This window comes from Trachemys scripta, chromosome 11 (assembly GCF_013100865.1).
Source record: "Trachemys scripta elegans isolate TJP31775 chromosome 11, CAS_Tse_1.0, whole genome shotgun sequence".
NCBI lineage: Eukaryota > Metazoa > Chordata > Testudines > Emydidae > Trachemys > Trachemys scripta.
In genome coordinates this window covers 72599929-72621118 of record NC_048308.1, presented here as the reverse complement: position 1 = coordinate 72621118, position 21190 = coordinate 72599929, and the positions used below count along the sequence as shown (strand labels likewise).

At 48.4% G+C, this 21190-nt stretch overlaps 1 protein-coding gene across 3 annotated transcripts in view; it reads left to right on the top strand.

Annotated features, from left to right (window-relative positions):
• SH3BP4 (SH3 domain binding protein 4) overlaps positions 1-21190 on the top strand; it is a 156712-nt gene that overhangs the window by 98274 nt on the left and 37248 nt on the right. For all 3 annotated transcript variants that reach the window (XM_034785212.1, XM_034785210.1, XM_034785211.1), the window contains exon 2: positions 10198-10461. In XM_034785212.1, the coding sequence (XP_034641103.1) occupies positions 10344-10461 (118 nt within the window). In that variant the 5' untranslated portion in view covers positions 10198-10343. The remainder of the gene's footprint in view (positions 1-10197; positions 10462-21190) is intronic.

Below are 21190 nucleotides of genomic sequence, written 5' to 3'. Positions count from 1 at the left end.
GACATTGGTGAGGCCTCATCTGGAATACTGTGTCCAGTTTTGGGCCCCACACTACAAGAAGGATGTGGAAAAATTGGAAAGAGTCCAGCGGAGGGCAACAAAAATGATTAGGGGTCTGGAGCACATGACTTATGAGGAGAGGCTGAGGGAACTGGGATTGTTTAGTCTCCAGCAGAGAAGAATGATGGGGGATTTGATAGCAGCCTTCAACTACCTGAAGGGGGGTTCCAAAGAGGATGGAGCTCGGCTGTTCTCAGTGGTGGCAGATGACAGAACAAGGAGCAATGGTCTCAAGTTGCAGTGGGGGAGGTCCAGGTTGGATATCAGGAAACACTATTTCACTAGGAGGGTGGTGAAACACTGGAATGTGTTACCTAGGGAGGTGGTGGAGTCTCCTTCCTTGGAGGTTTTTAAGGCCCGGCTTGACAAAGCCCTGGCTGGGATGATTTAGCTGGGAATTGGTCCTGCTTTGAGCAGGGGGTTGGACTAGATGACCTCTTGAGGTCCCTTCCAACTCTGATATTCTATGATTCCCGTCCAATCTGACCTGGTGGAAATTCCTTCCAGGCCCCACATATGGTGATCAGTGAGACCATGCTCCCGACAGAGAGAGAGAGAGAGAGACTGCACAGTGCCACCTCAGAGCCCTGGCCCACCCCCAATATCTTATCCCATCCCCCCAATACATTTTAATATCTTAATTCCAAGAATTTCCTCAACTACTTGCAGGACACTCAGTGTCTAGGCGTGGCTGGTGCAACCCATTAAGCGACCTAGGCGGTCGCCTAGGGCACTAGCATTTGGGGGGTGGCATTTTGGGTCCTTTGGTGGTGACCGCTACGGCCGGATCTTCGGCCGCCCCAGTTGTTGTCAGCATTTAGGCGGAGGGAGCTGGGACAGGGGGGTGCGGGGAGGGCCACCTGCAGCAAGTAACGCGGGGGGCGTGGCACGCAGGGGAACTCCCCGTCCCAGCTCACCTCTGCTCCGCCTCCTCCCCTGAGCACACCGCCCCGCTCTGCTTCTCTCCCTCCCAGGCTTGTGGTGCCAAACAGCTGATTGGCACCGCAAGCCTGGGAGGCGGGAGAAGTGGAGCGGCGACGGCATGCTCAGGGAGGAGGCGGAGCAGAGGTGAGTTGGGGCGGGGAGCTGCTGCATGGCTCCCCGGGCTGGGGGGAGCTGCTGGGGGGGGGGGGGGCGGGGGGGGGGGGGGGACGGGTGGGGGGGGGGGGGGGGGGGCCTTAGTGCAGGGGGGGCGGGGGGAGCTGCTACAGGGCGCGGGGACGGGGGGGCACAAGGTGGAAGTTTTGCCTAGGGCATGAAACATCCTTGCGCCCGCCCTGTGTCTAGGTCTAAAATAGAAAGACATTAGCTGCATTGCTGTCTGCGTTGCTCTGCCTGTCTGCTCCACACTTAGCATATGTATAAATCCTGATGTCAAAGCGGATGCTTCAGGGAAACAGGATTCTTGACTATCTCAATGCTTTGCCTACAGTGTTAGAAACAACCCGGTAGATTGACAGCATAATGTGTGACTGTTTGGAATATGCATTCATGCACATGTGTGATCACAAAGCAACGTTAGTTTAGTCTGGGAGAAAGAACAGGAGTACTTGTGGCACCTTAGAGACTAACAAATTTATTTGAGCATAAGCTTTCGTGGGCTACAGCCCACTTCTTCGGATGCATAGAATGGAACACGCAGAAAGAAGATATTTATACATCCAGAGAACATGAAAAGGTGGAAGTAGCCATACCAACTGTAAAAGGCCAATCAATTGAGATCAACTGTAGCCCATGAAAGCTTATGCTCAAATAAATTTGTTAGTCTCTAAGGTGCCTGTTGTTTTTGCGGATACAGACTAACACGGCTGCTACTTTGAAATCTGTAGTCTGGGAGAGTTATTCTAAGGCCTTGGCTACACTGGCAATTCACAGCGCTGCACTTGCTGCGCTCAGGGGTGTGAAAAAACATCCCCCCTGAGCGCAGCGAGTGCAGCGCTGTAAAGTGCTAATGTAATCAGCGCCTGCAGCGCTGCACGCTCGCTCGCAGTGCTACAAGCTATTCCCCTCGGAAAGGTGGAGTACTTGCAGCGCCGCGAGAGAGCTCTCGCAGTGCTGGCGGCGCGACTACGTGGCAGCGCTGTGAATCTGCAAGTGTAGCCAAGGCCTAAGGTTGCTCAGTGGAGAAGTTTGCATTAGATCCATATTTCAGATCTCATTTTGGGAAAATTGATGGATGTGATCCGTCCCTCCCCGCCCCAAAGTCAGGAGCAGTGTCTTTGAGTATACATACACATGTAGTACGAAATGTACATAAGGTAGGCTTCATTTTGGGACTGTTAGTCTTCCCCTCTGTGCCATTGTTTTACTATACATGCATTCAACTTCTGTAGCATGTGCCTGTGAACGTAAAGGTTGGTTTCTCTTTTCGTGGTTTGATCGCTAAAGTTTGCTGGTTGAGAATGTTGGTGAATGGAAGGGTCCAGTTGGCTGAATGGCAAGTAAAGCAGCATAAAGCCTATACCAAGTGGTCTGTAAATTATCCTTCTCCCTTGGGAAACCCTTATGCTTCTCTGGGTTGCTACTTAAATGTATCCTAGTTGAATAATCGACTGTCAAGCTTGCTCTGGTAGCCAAGATGTGGTTAATACAGGGATGGGCAGCAACAAAGCTGTTCAGATGTGCGTGTCCAAGTTGGAAGATGTTATCTAAACCTTATTTCTCCTTTATATGAGAAATTCATGAACAAGAGAGAGCTCTGTAGCATTTGTTATGCTTGTTCACTGGAGCATCTTACAGCTGGACTATTAATACAGCTTTCTGTAGTATTGCTTGCTAGCTTCCATACTAAGAGATAGGAAAGGTTACACCCTTCTGCTTGTATCACCGCCAATAAATAAATGCAAGATACACTTGGATTAATTGCATGTCTCAAAAATTAGCAATGTGTAAATTTACTCTTTTAAAGGAACAGTTTTTTCCACATTTCTTCTCCCTGACAACTTCATCTGCCCTTCTTGTTGATGGAGTTACTTTTCTCTGTTGTATTTCCTGACTGAAACCTTTTGATCAATACAGTCTGTTATTCCAACTCGAGCTTAGTTTATTTGTAAATCTCTGAGTCCTAGCTCTGGAATGTTGGTGGCATGTCCTGAAACAATGTCATTAAAACAAAAATTACACAAAACTTGGGGGTAATCATCTGTCTAAACCTAATGCATCTCTTCTTCCCCTTTCATTAGCCACATTCCAGACATGTTGAGATGGGAAAGATTGTGTTGAAACACATTGAATACAAGTGTTTTAACCATCAGTCCTCAAATGTAAATTTCCTTTCATTGCATTCCAGCAAAAGCACTCTATCCTTAAGGGTACACTCGTTCCTCCTGGGAGAAACCTAGCAGTTAACATTCAGCCTCAACCAGGATTGTTAGAGGAGTAAAAAGCTTGTCTTCATGTTTACTATTATCTCACTGTTCCTATCAAAGCCCTGCCCCGTCTAAGGGGTTCTGATCTGTGTGTATTTCCTAAAAGTTACAAGTCTTGTTTTTTTTTTTTTCCATTTGTGAGCAGAAAGTTTAAAAGAAAAGTATTGGAAGCAACTTCAGCTTTGTCTGGGCTTCTGACTCTCAAAATGTCAAATCATTCTAATTTTTGGTATAATTTAAGTGCACTGTGTTAGGCAGAGCCGGTGGGATGGTCCAGTGGGTAACGCTCTCATAGGGTTACCATATTTAACAAATGAAAAAAGAGGACCCTCCACGGGGCCCTGGCCTCGCCCATTTCCCACTCCCCGCCCTAACTCCGCCCCCTCCTCCCTCCCACTCCCAGCCACACGAAAAGGGCTGCCCGAGCGCTACCGGCTTCACGGTTTGCCGGGCAGACCCTGGGCCCCTGGCCGGCGCTTCCCCAGTGCAGCTGGAGCCCGGGAGGGGAAGCACCCAGCTAGGGGCACAGGGTCTGGAGGCTGCGCGGCAAACCGTGAAGCCGGTAGCGCTCGAGCTTCGGGCAGCCCCTATGCCTCCGGACCCTGCGCCCCCAGCCGGGCACTTCCCCTCCCGGGCTCTGGCGGCGCAGGATCCGGAGATATGGGGGCTGCCCAAAACCCGTAGCGGTCGGCTCTTAAACAGAGCCGAAGAGTCAGGGGAGGAGCAGAGCAGCCGCGGGAGGGGAAGTGCCCAGCCGGCATTTTCCTGGACATGTTCGGCTTTTTGGCAGTTCCCCCCAGACGGGGGTTTGATTGCCGAAAAGCCGGACATGTCCGGGAAAAACCGGACGTATGGTAACCCTAGCTCTCGCCAGGAATGAATTCCCTGCTCCTCCACAGAAGTCTTGTGTGAATTAGGCAAATGACTTGGTCTTGGTCTTGGTCTATGCTTAAATGTTATCTCAGCATAGCCATGCTGGTGCGGGAGGTGAAAAAAATCACCCCCGTCTGATATAACTATGCAGATAGCCATCCTCCAGCCCCCCAGTGTACATACACCTATGTCGACAGAAAAGTACTTCTATGGGCATTGCTAACGTCCTTGATAGAGGTGCTGTTCCTCCACCGACAGAACATCTTCTGTTGGCATAGGCTGTGTCTTCCTGTGTGGACTATGTCCATGTGGCTAGGCCGACTTAAGCTTCATAATGTAGACAAACCCTTAGCTGCTTTGTGCCTCAGTTGCCCAGCTGTACAATGGGGATAATAGCACTCCTTACCCCACAAAGTTATTGAGAATAAATACATCAAAGACGGTGAGGTGCTAGCTGGAGGATCCTCTGCTACTTGAAGTCTCTAAACCACAGGATTTGGGGACTTCAACAGCAGAGTCAAGGGAAAGGGGTTGGGACGGCTTTGTGGCCCGCATCATGCGGGAGGTCAGACAAGATGATCATAATGGTCCTTTCTGACCTTAAAGTCTGAGTCTATGAGATGCTAGGGTGACGAGGCAGCTGTTTGAGAGGCAATGTGGTCTAGTTGATTGGGCCTGGACTGGGCATCAGAAAACAAGGATTCTGCTCCCAGCTGTGGCCTGGGGCAAGACACTTCAGCCCCCCTTCCCCTCCCATCCTTTACCTGCTTTGCTTCCTTATAGCATACGTTCTTTAGGGCCAGGGCTTTCCCTTACTAGATGTTTGTACTGCACCTAGCACAGTGGAGCTATCGTATTGGGAACGGACATCTAGGTGCTTCTGGGGTACCAGTATAATAACGAAGACAGCTGTCTTCAAAGAGATGCCATTTAACTGGGGGTGCAGGGAGAGTGTATAATTTCTGGGATCTCAAGTGAAAACAGTGTTCAGTCTCCTCAGTAATGGACGGGTAAATATACCATAAGCAGAACCGGCCTATGTTGTGCTAGGCAGGCCGGAGGATGAATGCCAAGAGTGTTATCTGCAGTGGCACTGCACCTAGGTTGGCTGTCTGGTACAAATGAGTAAAATATATTTCATACACTGTCGGCTTCTATGCTGCTGCATGCCTTCTATCTCCAAAGCCTGGAGGTCTGTTTGAATTCTCATCTGCAGCCTGCACACCTGCTGTCTGCCTAGGTACATCCATGGGCGCCGATCTCTAGGTACACCTCACCATAGTCTCTGGAGCCCCAGAAAGTGTTTGATCAATCATGCAGGAGTGGTTGTCCGACTCCTGGGTGGTGTGGGCACTCCCTGGATCGAGAGCTAATTTGTGCCAGGTGATGGCTCCCAGCAGTCTGCAGTTGCTTAGTTTTCTTCCTTGGTTCTGGGGTATTTATCCATGCCGTGACTCTGACCTGTCTGATACTCCCCTCTGGAGTAAATAGATAGTTTTATTTGATGTGGTTTTTTGTTCAAAGATATTTATATAGGAAGCTTCCTCCACCACCCTGGATGCTCAGTCTACACACAGCACTGGGTATTGGTATAACTACATGTCTTGGGTGTGAAAAATCCACAACCTGAGAGACATAGCTATGCTGCCCTGACCCCGGTGTAGACATTACTAGGTCGAGGGGAGAAGTTACCACCTCTCAGGGAAGTGGATTAACTGCTGACAAGAGAACCCCTCCCATTGGTGTCGGTAGTGTCTACACGGAAGCACTTCAGCAGTGCAGCTGTGCCATGGTAGCAGTTTCAGTGCAGGTGCACCTGAAGTCTTTAAAAAGAGGATGGAGAAGTGTGTGTGTGCATGTGTGACTCTGGTTATGCCTGTCATAACTGTGTAGATGAGCATAAGCGTGACATGGGATAGAGAGGCTGAGGTTTGCATTATCCTTTTCTTCATGACTCTACAGGTACCTGCATTTTAAAGCCCTTGAAAGGAATCCAAAAATACCTGGGGTGCAATTGTTTAAACCTTCCCCCATCCTTACCCTGCTTGGTTTGCAAAGCCACCTCCATTAGATCAGTCCTGCTTTCTTTGCTCGTCTTTCATCCTGCAGGTAGGCTCTGTGCTACTTATCCCAGGAGCCTGCGAGGCGCATCCTAGATTTACTACTGTTGAGTGTTAGGAAATATGCTGCTGTCTATTTAAGAGTTCATTTGGGATGTCTTGCTGAAAAAAAAAAAGAGAGAGAGAGAAAGAGAGAGAGAGAACCACAGAGAGGCTGAAATTAGAGAGATTACCAGGAGCAACTTCCTTTGGATGAGGTTATGCTTTTAATTAACCTAGGAGTCTGCTGGGGAAAGCTCCAGGTTCTAAAAACCTAGCCATAGTGGCTTGAAAACTTCATGAGAAACCAAGACAGCAAGGGTCACTCCGTCTTGATGGGCGTTTCAAGGCTGGTTAGAGTTGGGATGCAGTATAGTTGTAGCTGTGTCAGTCCCAGGATATTAGAGAGACCGGGTGCGAGTGGTAATATCTTTTATTGGACCAACTTCTGCTGGGAGAGGCAAACTTTCAAGCCATAGAGAGCTCTTATTTGGTGTGGGCCACTTCAGGTCGGGTGGGTTGTGAAAATCGGTTTCTAATTGTTCAATGGCCAGTGCCACTCAGTTTGCATGTAGCAGACCAGTGAGGTGTTGGAAATCTTTGCAAGGGCTGAGGTGGAATGGAGCACTGGCCTGAAATCCAATTACCAGCCACGTGGCACCAGGGCCAGACCTAAGGGTAGTTTCTCAAAATGACGAATCCAGATTGCTCTACCTGGTTTGATTAGAAGGGAGAGGAGAAAAGAAAAGGAAGCTTGAGGCTATGTAAGCCCAAAGAGCTCTTGCTTTGCTTTTCCAGTAAGCCTTTTCGGTCTCAGCAGCACACGTCTAGGTGGGGTCTCCTCAAAGATAAAGGTTGTAAGTCTTAACTATAACTCTGCCTCTTCCTTTGTGATGAAGTTTTGCACTATATCCGAGCAGTCTTTTTAGAGAGCTCTTAGTATGGGTGATCCGTTCCATTGCACGTGTTTCCTGCTTTGTGTATATGGGGCGTGTGCACAGCTGTGTTATAAACCTGGAGATTTGTCAAAGTGTTTGGGCTGTCTTACGAGCCAGTCCTGAGTGGATATGGCATTGGGGCAATTGGGAGAGATGTCTGGAGCTGATATTCTGCTTTTCTGTGGGCAGGAATGGTGTCCCTAGCCTCTGTTTGCCAGAAGCTGGGAATGAGTGACAGGGGATTGATCACTAGATGATTACCTGTCTGTTCATTTCCTTAGGGGCACCTGGCATTGGCCACTGTTGGATGACAGGATCCTGGGCTAGATGGACCTTTGGTCTGACCTAGTAGGGCCATTCTTATGTTCTTAAATGAAACTCTGTTCTGGCCATGAAGCTGGGGTGAAAGATGAGCCTTATGAAAGAGATGTACTTGGGAGTGAGGTTTTGGGATTCTCTTCTCAGCTCTGCCATTAACATATTTTGTTTTTGGGCAGATAATGAAAGATCTGTGCTTGGATTTACACATCTATATAATGGACATATAAAATGTGTTAGAAACCCAACCATCACCTTGGCCTTACCCACCTGTTAGAAGGGGGAAGTTGCAGAGATTTCTACCAGGTTGTTGTCTCTGGACCCTGCAGGAAAATTATTCTGGATATTTCTCCCTGCTTTCCAAAGGGTTTGGAATGGCAGCTGTGAAACTGACCAGAATCTCATGTTAATTTCACTTTGTGGCATCTATGGGCAGCTGCAGAAGCTCTGGCTCTGAGCAGTGAGGAAGGCAATACTGATCTGGTTCACATTTGGAAGGAAGATTCTTTGTAACCACAAGGGCTAGACATTACGCTGTTTTGCATTAGATCTTAAATCTTATAGGAATGGGGTCTGAGGCTCCAGTAGGGAAAGCTCTTGAGTATGTTTGGATTTTTTCAAGCCAAGTATAGTAATTGGTGCTTATCTATTTATGTAAAGCAGGTAATGACTTCAGTTGAGGCAAACATTAGAACTCAATGATTGAAGAAGTAAATGTTGACCATTTGCTTCAGTATCTAGTGGGGCAAATTTTGATTTTCATTAAATTTGTAGACAGATATTTGGATGCTAGAAATGAAAATCTGATGCTCTAATTCTCTCCCTTCCCAGAGGTATGCAACCCCACAATTAACAGAAACATGAGTTTCCATGTATTGAAGTGTCACAAGCTCCTTCCCCTTTGTGAGAAAAGAAAAAACAGGAGTGCTGTTCGTAGCTGTCCTGTGGCCATGGTAGAAGAGGGTTTGAGGTTCTCTGTGCTGCAGCCTTAAGGGAAGTGGGCAGGGTTACTTATTTCCCTTGTTTGCTTTGGCAACAATGTGCGCTAATCTGGGAAGTCCATGCATGTTTAGTTACAAGTTCTCTGGATATTTTGATAGGAAGTACCTGGAAATCTTTGTTTGTCCATTGCTTTAAATACGATGTTAGAATTTTAAAGTAAATTAAAAAAATTAATAAGGCTGTGGAGTTAAAGGTACAGAGAAGAGAAACTTCTCACCTCTGAGCAAGTCAAAAAGTAGAGATTTACCTAATGAGTGATGTTCAATTAGCCCCCTTTCTCCCAGTCATGGACCAGTGTAGAACTGTCATGTATCTGTGTTGGAAGGAACACTTAAAAGCATCTCTGCAAGCCTGGAACGGCAAAGTGGGGGATACAGGTTGGAGGTGAAGGTAGCTCGTTCTAATGATCTGTCACTGCCTCAAGCACCAAACTTGCCAAAAAAAAAAAAAAAAAAAAACCTGTGGGCTGTCTGTACAACAGGTTATCCGAATGTAGTACACCGCCGACCTGGGTATGCATTAATCCCTTTTACGACTTATCTACCTGATGCTGTGGAACATGCCAGTGCGCTTTGTGCCAATGGCTGGCGTTCCCCTGTATGGCAGATAGAACTTCTGCCTGTTGGGTTTGCAGTGGGTTACTAATTGATCATTACAGTGTAAGTACCGTCCTGGTGAAGTGTGGCTGCACCGTGGATAGGTAGTCTCTGGGATCAGCCCTTTCCCGTGTCCTCTCACAAGCTGGCTGTGGAGGACATATGACACTTAGCCATTCTCTTGCCTGCAAGACACAGGAGATTTAAGCATTCCAGTGCCTGCCTTTGTAGTATCTGTATTTAAATATATTCTAAAGCCTGGGAACTCTCAGTAATGAAATCTTAACGAGAAGTGTCAAGAACATCATGGTACTTCAATAGGAGGCAGGAACAGCCTGGTTTTACTTGCAGAAAATGACTCCAGGAGTGCACTCAGTGAGTTGACTCTAATAATTCGGCATTTCAGGAATCCACAGCTCAAGACCACACAGTTTACAATACGTACTATGGGATTGTAACATACCCTACAGTATAGTGCCTCTGAGTGGGAAGGAAGGACTAATTTATAACTTTGAGAACTGACACCCTGAACTGGTCCTTAAAAGAAGGAATATTGGTTATGTTCTACAAAAAAGAGACTCCGTTATCAACAGTAAGAAATGAGGCCCAGAGTCAAGTTATCCTCGCTAGCAGAGCTTTCAGCTCCTCAGAACTGGTGGCTTGCGCTAGAAGCGGTACAGGAGTTAGTTCTTGATGCCCAAGGAGAATTCAGGAACCATTTTTCTATTTGTAAATGGTACATGTAGCACCTGTGATCGGGGCCCTATTATGCTAGAGACATGGGAGGGGACATCCCTACCCACGAGAGCTTGAGCCAAAATTTCTTGAGATGCAGCTCAGTGCTATAACCACATGTTCATCCTTTCTACAGCCAGCCACCTGATTATTTCTACAAGTGAGCCGTGAATACCCACACTAACCAGCTCTTTTATTCTCCCTTCAGGTTGTTCGGCCTGTAAAAAATTGCACCTGGACACAGTCCTCTTGGCAGCTGGAATTTCCCACGCTGGATGGTATAGTGCCTGCGGCAAGCCCCCCGAGAGGAAACATGGCCCACTAGCATTTCCCAGGACAGGGCAAGGTTTCAGGATGGCAGCCCAGAGGATTCGTGCTGCCAACTCCAGTGGCCTCCCGCGCTGCAAGTCTGAGGGGACGCTGATCGACCTCAGCGAAGGGTTTTCGGAAACCAGCTTTAGTGACGTCAAAGGTGAGCAGGATTTTGCAGCATTTGATATTTGTATTACAGTAGCAGGTGGTTCTGACTAAGACCAGCATCCCATAGCATTAGGCTCTGTATGTACATATAATAAGACAGTACTGGACAAGACATACGAAGGGGGCACGGGGAGAAAGGAATGGTGGTAAACTGACTCTTCAGGTGGGAAATGAAGGGGTGAAGTAACGTGCTCAAGGTCCCACAAGGAGCCTGTGGCAGAACTAGGAATTTAACCTCAATCTTGAGTCCCTGTTTAGTCCCTTAACCAGCACCGACTGCTTTCCCCTGCAATTTGATTTTCCTAATTTTCTAGTTTAAAATATCTCCTCCTTAAGGGGGTCAAAGTTTTGAGGGGGTTTTGTAAACACTTAGAAAGACCTGGGATCTTCCATAGCTGACTGGAGCACTCCGTGTCAAGGCAGTTTGGAGTCAAGGGCTGTGTGAACACAGACCCTAACTGGTATGGTGGAAGCAAGTGAAAATAGACTAGGCTCCTGATTGATTTCCATTGTCCTCTCCTGAAAGGGACACTTTCAACTAATTTATTACAATTGTGTTTAGTTCATTATCTAACAAATATTGATTTGTGAGTGGCAGGAAAGTAGGTTGTGCAGTTTGCCTCTTCACCCAGAGCACAGTCAGCCTGTGGAACTCATTGCCAGGGGATGTTGGAAGGCTGAAAGTATAACTGGGTTCAAAATAGAATGAAATAAGTTCATGGAGGATAGGTCTACCAATGGCTATTAGCCAAGATGTTCAGAGACGCATCTCCATGCTCTGGGTGTCCCTGGCCTCTGACCGCCAGAAGCTGGGACTGAATGACAGAAGATGGATCACTCGAAATTGCCCAGTTCTGTTCGCTCCCTCTGAAGCACCTAGCACCGGCCACAGTGGGAAAACAGGATACTGGACTAGACCCAGTATGTTCGTTTGTATGTTCTTTGGGGGGAGGGGTTGGCCTGGTACAAATGGAACTGAAATAAACATGGCTTTTGTTTAGCAACGGGGGTCACTTATGATCTTGTTTAGGTGCTCCTTCTCCTTCAGTAGATTGGCTCTGTTCCTTGTCAATCAGAGGACAGGCATTCCACTCTCTTCTCGTTTCGCTCACTGGAAGCAAGTGGCTACAGAATAACTCTTGTGTTCTAGTTAGGGGGCTAGCTGGATGGAGGGAGAAGATGTATCCTTGGCTATGCGGTTGAGCTGGTCTCCCCTCCCTGGCCTGTGGGGCCCGTTACATGAAATGACAGAGCCATCCTCTGGCTCCAGGCTGCCCCTCACGCAGAAACTAGAAAAGTTTGGGTGTTCTCTTGGCAGCCATATACAGAGGACAAAGAAATGCTCCTTTCCCATCTTTCCTTAATCCATTTCTTCCTTCCCTTTCCCCACATGCCCTTTGAAAATCACAAGTCCTAATGGCAGGCTGCACTTCAGCGATCAAGTAGGCCTGGCATGAGTTTTGATGCTATAAAGCAATGCAGACTCTTTAGCGCACATATAACATTGGCAATATTGCCAATCTCAGGCATTCAAAAATCATGAGTCAGGCCACACACAATCATGAGATTTCAAAAGAAAACTCCCCTCCTCCCCACATATTACTTTTTATAGCTTCTGAGTCTTTAGGGTGTCCTTGAACTGTATTTTCATGCATTTTACTCCAATCATAAAGGGTAGGAACTTATCTTTTTTCTAAAATGAAATATGAGATTTTTTCCCCCTAATTGCATGACTTTGGGACTTTAAAATGATCTCTCGTGAGATTTATGATGAGATCATAAGAGTTGGCAATGCTGACAGTTTGCCTGATGAAGGAATGTAAAAGGTTATTTACGTTATTTCGAATAAGGTAGGGTATGAATGTAAAGCACTTTAGCTTTACTCCCTATGTGGACACCCTTATTCCAGAGCAGTTATTCTGTACTAGCTATGCCAGTCAATTTCCCTGTGTATGCAAGCCCGAAGACTGGGTCCAGCCTGGCCAAACTTCAGAGCAGACATTCCTGTGGGAATACTTGAATCATTAGCACTTTAGCTCTGTAATTGAGACTCCAGTGCTGACCTGCGGAGTAACCATGCAATGCTGATTTCTTTGGAACTTGCTCTTTACTCAGCTTTAAGTTCCTAGTGTGAGGTTTACTTGTTTCCCCTCCCCTTCCCTCCTTGAGCACAAGTGTGCACACCTCCCTGAAGTGAAGAACCTCACCCTTCTCCTGTATGATGTACTGAACAGTGCATAAGGTTAACCTGCTTGTTTGTTGGCTGGAGACTGACTGCTTCCTTGCTTTCCTTGTTTCATCACTCTGAGGCTGAACTCTAGAATGACATTAACCATTTATTTATTTATTTATTTATTCCCTACCACTTGTTTACATTAAATACATCAATGGAAGCACTTTCATTTATGAACAGACAATTTATCTTAAAGGTGTGGCAGCTTCAAACCTTTTTGCAATTCCTCCGATTCCATTAAGGTGGGAAGGGTACAGAGTAGCTAATGTCCGACTAGGAAAGGTATACACCATCGACATGGCTTCTTTAACTTTTCCTCACACAGAAGCAGGGAATGTTTAAGAGCTTTTCCTAAGGAGAACCAGGTGTTGGGGTTTCTTCTTTCCCCAGTAAAGTGCAGTCTAAGAAAATGGAATAGAATGGATGTTTGGATCCTTTTTTAAAATAATCTCATTGTACCCAGGGTAGTTCAGTACTCAAGGCCAGATAATCTCGCCACTGCTTTGTCTAAATGAGCCGTGAGAAATAACTTCAGTTACAGTGAGGCAAATGCTGGCAAATGATAGGTGTAGTTAAAAGCAACAACAAAACCCCCCATTGGTGGCTTTGTTTCAAGAGTAGCCGAATGTAGAATTGAATATGGTAGGTTAAGTCCATTAATGGCTATTAGCCAGGAGGGTAAGGAATGGTGTCCCTAGACTCTGTCTGTCAGAGGGTGAAGGTGGCTGGCAGGAGAGAGATCACTTGATCATTACCTGTTAGGTTCACTCCCTCTGGGGCATCCCACTGTCGGCAGACGGGATACTGGGCTAGATGGACCTTTGGTCTGACCCAGTACGTCCGTTCTTATGTTCTTACGTAATAACAAAAGTCATTGTAGCTGTCAGCTGGGTTTTTGTTTGAAAATGTTAACTTAGATTGTTTGTTTGTTAAGGTTGTGATTCAGCCAGGCACTTGGGTTTGGTGTCTCCACACTAGTCCTGTTGAGTTGTGTGAAGAACATGGTGTTCATACTGGGTTTGTTAACCCTAGTTGCTGTGGGTACATGCTCATGGAGCAGAGCATTCTGGGAGTTAAGGACACTGCAGGATCACGTGGGTATGTCTACACTGCAAAAAAAAACAAACAAAACAAAACAAAAACCCACAGCAGTGAGTCGCAGAGCCTGGGTCTACAAACTCAAGATATGTCTACACCAGAAATGCCATAGCAGCACAGTTGCTGCACTGCATTGTGGACACTACAGCATCAGATACAGTGTCTGTATCACTGTAGCTATGATCCAGCGGCCGCATCCCGTATCCAGAAACTATACAGGACGAACCGCCTGAAAGGCCTGAGGGAGATCCTTGATGGGACCTCATCCTACTACACTATCCAGCCTGAAAGGCTCTATTCCTACTTCAACGATGTGTTCGATCACGAGGCCCAGACCGACATGTGACGCCCGGAGTGTCTTCTCCCGCTACATCGGATCAACCTCACGGAGGACTTGGAGTGCGACTTTTCCCCTCAGGAGGTGCTGGCGAGGTTGATGAGGACAAAAACACTGCCCTCGGAAAAGATGGCATCCACTACCACCCGCTGAAGAAGCGAGACCTCGACTGCTTGGTGGTCGCCACCATCTTCAACAAATGCAAGCAGTTCCGCCGCGCTCCCCGCTCCTGGAAAAAATCCATGATGATGTTTGCCCACAAAAAAGGGGAACGAGACGACCCCGGCAACTGGAGACCCATCTCCCTGTGCTCCACCATCTACAAGCTGTATGCCAACTGCCTTGCTGCAAGGATCACGGACTGGTCAGTGTGCAGGGGCGCCGTCAGCTCAGCACAGAAGGGCTTCATGTCCTACAAGGGATGCTACGAGCACAACTTCCTTCTTCAGACGGCCATCCAGGTGGCCAGGAGGTCCAGGAGGCAGTGCACCATAGCATGGCTCAACCTGACCAGGGCCTTCGAGTCCATACCCCACAATCACATCTTCGCCACCTGGGAGAGTTTGGGATGCCGGAAACCTTTATCCAGATCCTCCAGGACCTCTACAAGGACTGCACCACCACCACCATCCGCACCACGGACAGAGAGATAGATGCCATCCCCATCCGCTGTGGTGTGAAACAGGGCTGCCCCCTCAGCCCCATCATCTTCAACCTGGCAATGGAACCGCTCATCCAAGTCCTCTCCAGCGGCCCGACTGGCTTCAACCTGCACGGCAAGAGAATCAGCATCCTGGCCTACTCGGACGATCTGGCCCTGGTCATCAACAGCTCGGAAAGCCTCCAGCAGATGCTCAACGTTGCCAGCCGAGCCGAGTGGATGGGCCTCCGCTTCAACTCTATAAAGTGCGCCTCCCTCCACATCAATGGCAGTGCCAGGGCTCTGGTCTAGGCATCACGTTTCCTGATCCAGGGCAAGCCCATGGCCTCCCTCGAGGAGGTTGAGGTATACCAACACCTGGGCACATCCTCAGGAGTCTGCATCCGACAGACCCCCAAAGACACCATCGTGGAGATCCTGCGGGACGCAGCCCACATCGACTCCTCCCTGCTCGCCCCCTGGCAAAAGATCAACACCCTCAATACCTTCCCCACATCTCCTTCGTCTTCAGGGGATCGGCTCTTGCCAAGGTGCCCCTGAACACGGCCGACAGCACCATCAGGCAGCTGGTGAAGACATGGCTCTACCTTCCCCAGAGGGCCAGCACCAACATCATTTACATTTCCCCCAGGCAGGGCAGCGCCAACATACCTCGAATGGGCGACCTGTGCAACGCGACGGTGATCACCCGCGCCTTCCGCCTCCTGCCCGAACCCGACAGTGCGGAGTATCGCGGATGAAGCTGTACGGGACATAGTCAGGAAACGCATTGCCAGGGCTCCCTCCAAGAAGGATGTCGCCATCTACCTCTGCAGTTCCCTGGAGGCTGACTTTGGGAGAAAGGGAGGAGACCTGTCCTCTTTCTGGTCCCAAGACGCCTAGAAAAGAGGATCGGCTGCTGCTGGAAGTGGTGCGAGGAGCACCGGGAGCTGGGAATATTGGTACTGCACATAAAGACCTCGGACCACACCATCGTCACCCCGACTGCCAGAACGATGTTGGAAAGGACCCTGAAAAATGCCATCCACTGCTACTATGCTGAGAACCTCAAGTGGAAGCCAGACCAGGGCAAGGTGTTCAAGGTGTCCATCAAGTGGGACGCCAGAAGCCACTTTGTCCCCGGGGGCAGCTTCACCAGGTTCACCGACTGGTGGTTCGTCCACCAGGCCTGACTCAACTGCATTCCCCTCAACGGATGCAAACAGCACTCCTGACGGCACCACCACAATGCCATCCAGAACCGGCTGGTGAAAGCCATCCCGCCGTCCCTGGGGAAGATCACCGTCGATTCTGCCATCCCCAGGACAGACTGCGAAGAAGGTCCTCATGGTAGATGTCACGGTGCCATTTGAAAACAGGTCACCGTCCTTCCACGAGGCCTGAGCACAGAAAGTGTTTGAAGTACGCCCCGCTGGCTGACACCCTGAGAGCCCAGGACTATGAGGTCCAGAGACACGCCCTGATTGTGGGAGCCCTGGGCACGTGAGACCCCCCACAACGAACCGATACTGAGAGCATGCAGAGTCGGTTAATGCTATGCCCAGCTCATGGTGTCACACCATCAGGTGGTCCAGAGACATCTATACGGAACACATCACGGGACACCTTCAAGTGTAACCAAGACCGCCGACCAGGGAAATAACCCGCTTCCTTCCCTGATGAACTAAGGGACACACCCCACCCATGTACTTATTCACTACACTGATACTGACTTGGCCTCTTAATACATTCCATGGGTGGCGTACCCGAGCCCACTTGTCCACTGACGCTTTAAAAACTCCCACACCCTAATCTGGGTCTATGCTGGTTATGTGATATGTATGTATCTCATGAACCTTGTGACTGATTCCTATAATCCCTCATAACTCAAGCCTGACCCCAGATGACCCCTTGCGTATATTTAATTTTAAACATTAACTTAGATTAAAATTTTTTATTAATCTCTCCAAGACACAGTAGCTAGGTTGATGGAAGAATTCTTTCATTGATGTCACAGTATCTACATTGATTTAAAATAATTCAGCCAACCTCAGCCCCAAAGTTGCAGAAGCTACCTGAAGCCTGCATCCGAAGCTAGGGGAAAAAATTCTTAGGGAAAGGTTGCAGGCCTTGTTGGATGTGCAAGCATCTCAGACAGATGATTGAGAGAAAGCAGACAGTCTATGAGGAATAGAAGAAGGGATGGATCAGCAAGGAAGGCTACTTCTTGGAGGTCAGAAAGCGTAAGGGAAAAGTGAGAACTGCCAAAAGCCAAGCAGAGTTGGACTTTGCAACGGGAATTAAAACCAATAGTAAAATGTTCTGTAAAAAGAGAGCACGGAAAGAAGTGGGACTGCTAAACACTGAGGATGGAGTGGAGATTAAAGATAATCTAGGCATGGCCCAACACCAAAATTAATATATTGCCTCAGTTTTTAATGAGGCTAATGAAGAGCTTGGGGGTAGTGGCAGGGTGGCTAATGGCAATGAGGATATGAAGTAGAAATTACCACATCCAAGGACGAAGTCAAACAGTTTAATGGGACCAAACCGGGGCCCCCAGATAATCTCCATCCAAGACTATTAAAGGAACTGGCAGATGAAACTGCAAGTCCAATACCAAGGATTTTTCATGAATCTGTAAACTCTGGGGTCGTACCCTGTGACTGGACAATTGTTACTATAGTTCCTATTTTTTAAGAAGGGGTGGAGGGAGAAGTGATCCAGGAAACTACAGGCCCATTAATATGACCTCAATTATATGCAAGGTCTTAGAACTAATTTTGAAACAGAAAGTAGTTAAGGACATAGTGGTGAATGGTAATCGGGATAAAATAAAACATGGTTTACAAAAGGTTGACCATGCCAGACCAACCTGATCACTATCTTTGAGAAGATTTTGTGGAGAAAGGAAATGTAGTAGATCTAATCTACCTGGATTTCAGTAAGGCATTTGATACAGTTTCATGTGGGAAATTATCAGTTGTATTAATCCCTATCTTTTCCAATTTAAGAATTGAAAAGTGGGTAAGGAACTGGCTAAAGGGGAGACTTTAACGGGTCATACCAAAAAATGATCTGTCAGACTGGAGGGAGGTTGTTAGTGGAGTTCCTCAGGGATCAGTCTTGGGACCAATCTTATCGTTTTCATTCATGACCTTGGCACAAAAAATGGGAGTGTGCTAATGAAATTTGCAGATGACTCAGTTGGGAGTCATTGCCAATACAGAAGAGGACTGGAATCTATACAAGAAGATCTGGATGACTTTGTAAACCGGAGTAATAGACATGGGGTATTTAACGGTGCAAAGTGCAAGGTCATGCACTTAGGGACTAACAACAAGAATTTTTGCTGTAAACTATGGACTTATCAGTTGGAAGTGACAGAGGAGGAAAAAGACCTGGGTGTATTGGTCATTCACAGGATGACTGAGCCGTCAATGTGATGCGGCTGTGAAAAAGGCTAATTCAATACTAGGATGCATCAGGTGAGATATTTCCAGTAGACAGGAAAGTGTTCGTACCATTACACAAGGACTGGTGAGACCCCATCTGGAATGCTGTGTGCAATTCTGATCTCCCATATTTAAGAAAGATGAATTCAAAGTGGAATAGGTGCAGAGAAGGGCTGCTAGGATGATCCGAGGAATGGAAAACCTACCTACCTTCTTCGAGTGCTGTCCCTGTGGGTGCTCCACTCCAGGTGACAGTGCATCCTGGCACCGTTGATCGGAAATCTTCGGTAGCAGTGCCTGGTCGGGACGCATGTGCTCAGCTGCTGTCTCGCAGTCTCGTTAGAGTCCGCCTAAGTGCACGCATCCCGCATCCCCCTCAGTTCCTTCTCAGCCATCCTCGACTGAAGACAGGACTTGGGGCAGTGCTGATCCTCTTCCCTGGTCTCTGAAGGAAACAATTACAAAGAATATAGAAATAGTTAGTTAGTAACATCCCAGTTGTTTCCCTTCACTTAGAATAGTTACTTAGTTTAATTAAAAAAAAAAAAAAAAATTCTCCCTCAAGCTTGTCTCCTGCAGAGACACTCTCTCCCCCGGCACTCCTAGTTCAATAATGCCAGGGGCTTCAGGATTCAAGAAATGTGCTTCCTGTCAGGACTCTATGTCAAGGTCCAATGGATACTCACGTTGTGTGAAGTGCCTCGGCGAGACACACGTTCCTGCCAAGTGTCCATTGCACGAGCCTCAAAGCCAGGGCTCATCGTGACAGGGACCTGCGGCTGAAAATGCTTCTCATGCAGAAATCCCTGCAGCTGCCTCTGGAGATGGGCAATGTCAAACCCTCTCCTTCACGCTCCCCGGCCAGGTCCGAACTAATTGGGAGCATGGTTTCACCTTCTCAGGCAAAGAGGCAAGAAGCCCAACTCTCTCCAAGCAGACACTTTCACAAGGGTAAAGGGTCTCCTGCGAGATCCTTACCCTCAGTACTGACAGCGCCGAAGGCAGGTGCCTCCGACCGTCCCAGCACCTCAGCTACGGCTCCCATGGAGCACAGAGGCGGGAACCCGACTTCCTGTGCTGGGAAGGTCGATCCCTTTGGCACTGAAAATAGAGCCGGTGTTGACAGCACGCTCTGCCCCGGTGCTGAAAAGACCGTCAGCACTGAGCCTGCCTGCCGCTCAGATAGCAGGAGTGGACCTCCCACAAGGCGCCTACAAAAGACCCGCGGCACCGGGAAAAGCCAAACAGAAGTCTGTGCACGCCTCTGAGTACAGGTTGCGCGCAGCGGAGTCAGAGCCTAGAGAACAGCAACGACAGTTCCTAAGTCAGGACGACCTTTCAGTGGCACCTGAGCGTAACTCTCTGCTCCTGGACACACAGTCCTCTCTTTGACCAGCCGCTCTCCCCACCTGACCTGGCTACCTTTACTGACCGCGAGCCTGATATGCAGCAGCAGGCGGAGTTCTCCCCACCTGCCTCTCCTCCTCCACCAGAACCTTTTGCACCTCTGGTCACGACTCACAACCATCAGCCTCAGTTTCCCTACTTCACCACCACCACCCCCCTCCCCCTGTGGGTGGTACCTAACTTTTCTTATCCGATGCCTTGGCCTCATTGGTACCCTTGGCCAGCTCCTACTGCCACTCGCCCTCATGCTTCTTCCACAGACCACAAGCTCCTTCTGCGCCTTTATCTCCAGCTCTGTCTACTTCTAGAATGCCTGAACTCCCCTCTGAAGAGGTGGGCTATGGACCATACCCTGATTCGCCGACTCCTAACTCTCCATCAGCTCCAGACAGAGCCCTCATGCCTCCGCCTCCACAGAATGTGGACGACTTCAAACAGTTCCAGAACTTTTCAAGAGGGTGGCACTCAGCCAAGACATCCCTTTAGAGGAGGTCCAGGAGACACAACACAAACACCTCAAAATCCTCCAACCCTCTTCTCCCTCAAAGATTGCACTTCCCATAAATGAAGCACTCCTAGAACCAGCTGACACTCTGGCAGACCCCAGCCTCTCTCTTTCCAACTTGCAAAAAGGCTGAATGTTGTAAATATTATGTTCCTGCTAAGGATGTAGACTTCTTATTCTCCCATCCGCAACCTTCTCTTGTAGCAGATGCAGCAACTCACAGGACAAAACAGCTGCACTAATGGCCCACCCCGCAAGACAAGGATCTCAACGCCTTGACATCTTGGGCCGCAAGATTTATACCTCTTCCACTCTGCAATTCAGAACTGCAAACTGTTCCACCCCACTTGCAAGCTACGACTTTGATAACTACAATAAACTCTTTGATTTTTACCTCCCATATTCCAGAGGACGAGAGCGCAGACTTTTAAGTCAGTCCTTGTCGAGGGCCAGTTGGTCTCCAGAACAGCCCTACAAGCATCTTTGGACATGGCGGATACAGCTGCCCACACCACTGCAACTGCAGTGGTTATGCGCAGATCTTTCTGGCTCTCTGCATCCGGTATCCCCAAAGACCTGCAGGTCAAAGTGGAGGACCTCCCCTTTGATAAAGACAAACTCTTTTCCAAGAAAACCGACGAAGTCCTTCACACTGTGTGAGACTCTAGAGCGACCCTGGGCATCTATCCATCCCTTCCCAGGAGACAACGGTATCAACCCTACCAGAGGCCACGCACACAACAGTATCACCGGCCTCAGAACAGACCATACCCAGGAATCGCGCTCTACTTCCTAGGCGCAGACAAAATCAAGCGCAAACCGCTACCTCCCACCCATCGGGAAATAAACAACAATTTTAAAGCATTTGTCAAGGGTCTGCACGACCACCCCTTGACTCCACCGCCTACTTATCCATTTGGCCACTGCCTCCAGGTTTTCCGCCATGCCTGGCAGCAGATTACACAGGACCGTTGGGTCCTGGAAATAGAGTAACTGAACTATCCCTTTTTATATCCTATCCTCCTACCCTTCCCCATCCCCCTTCA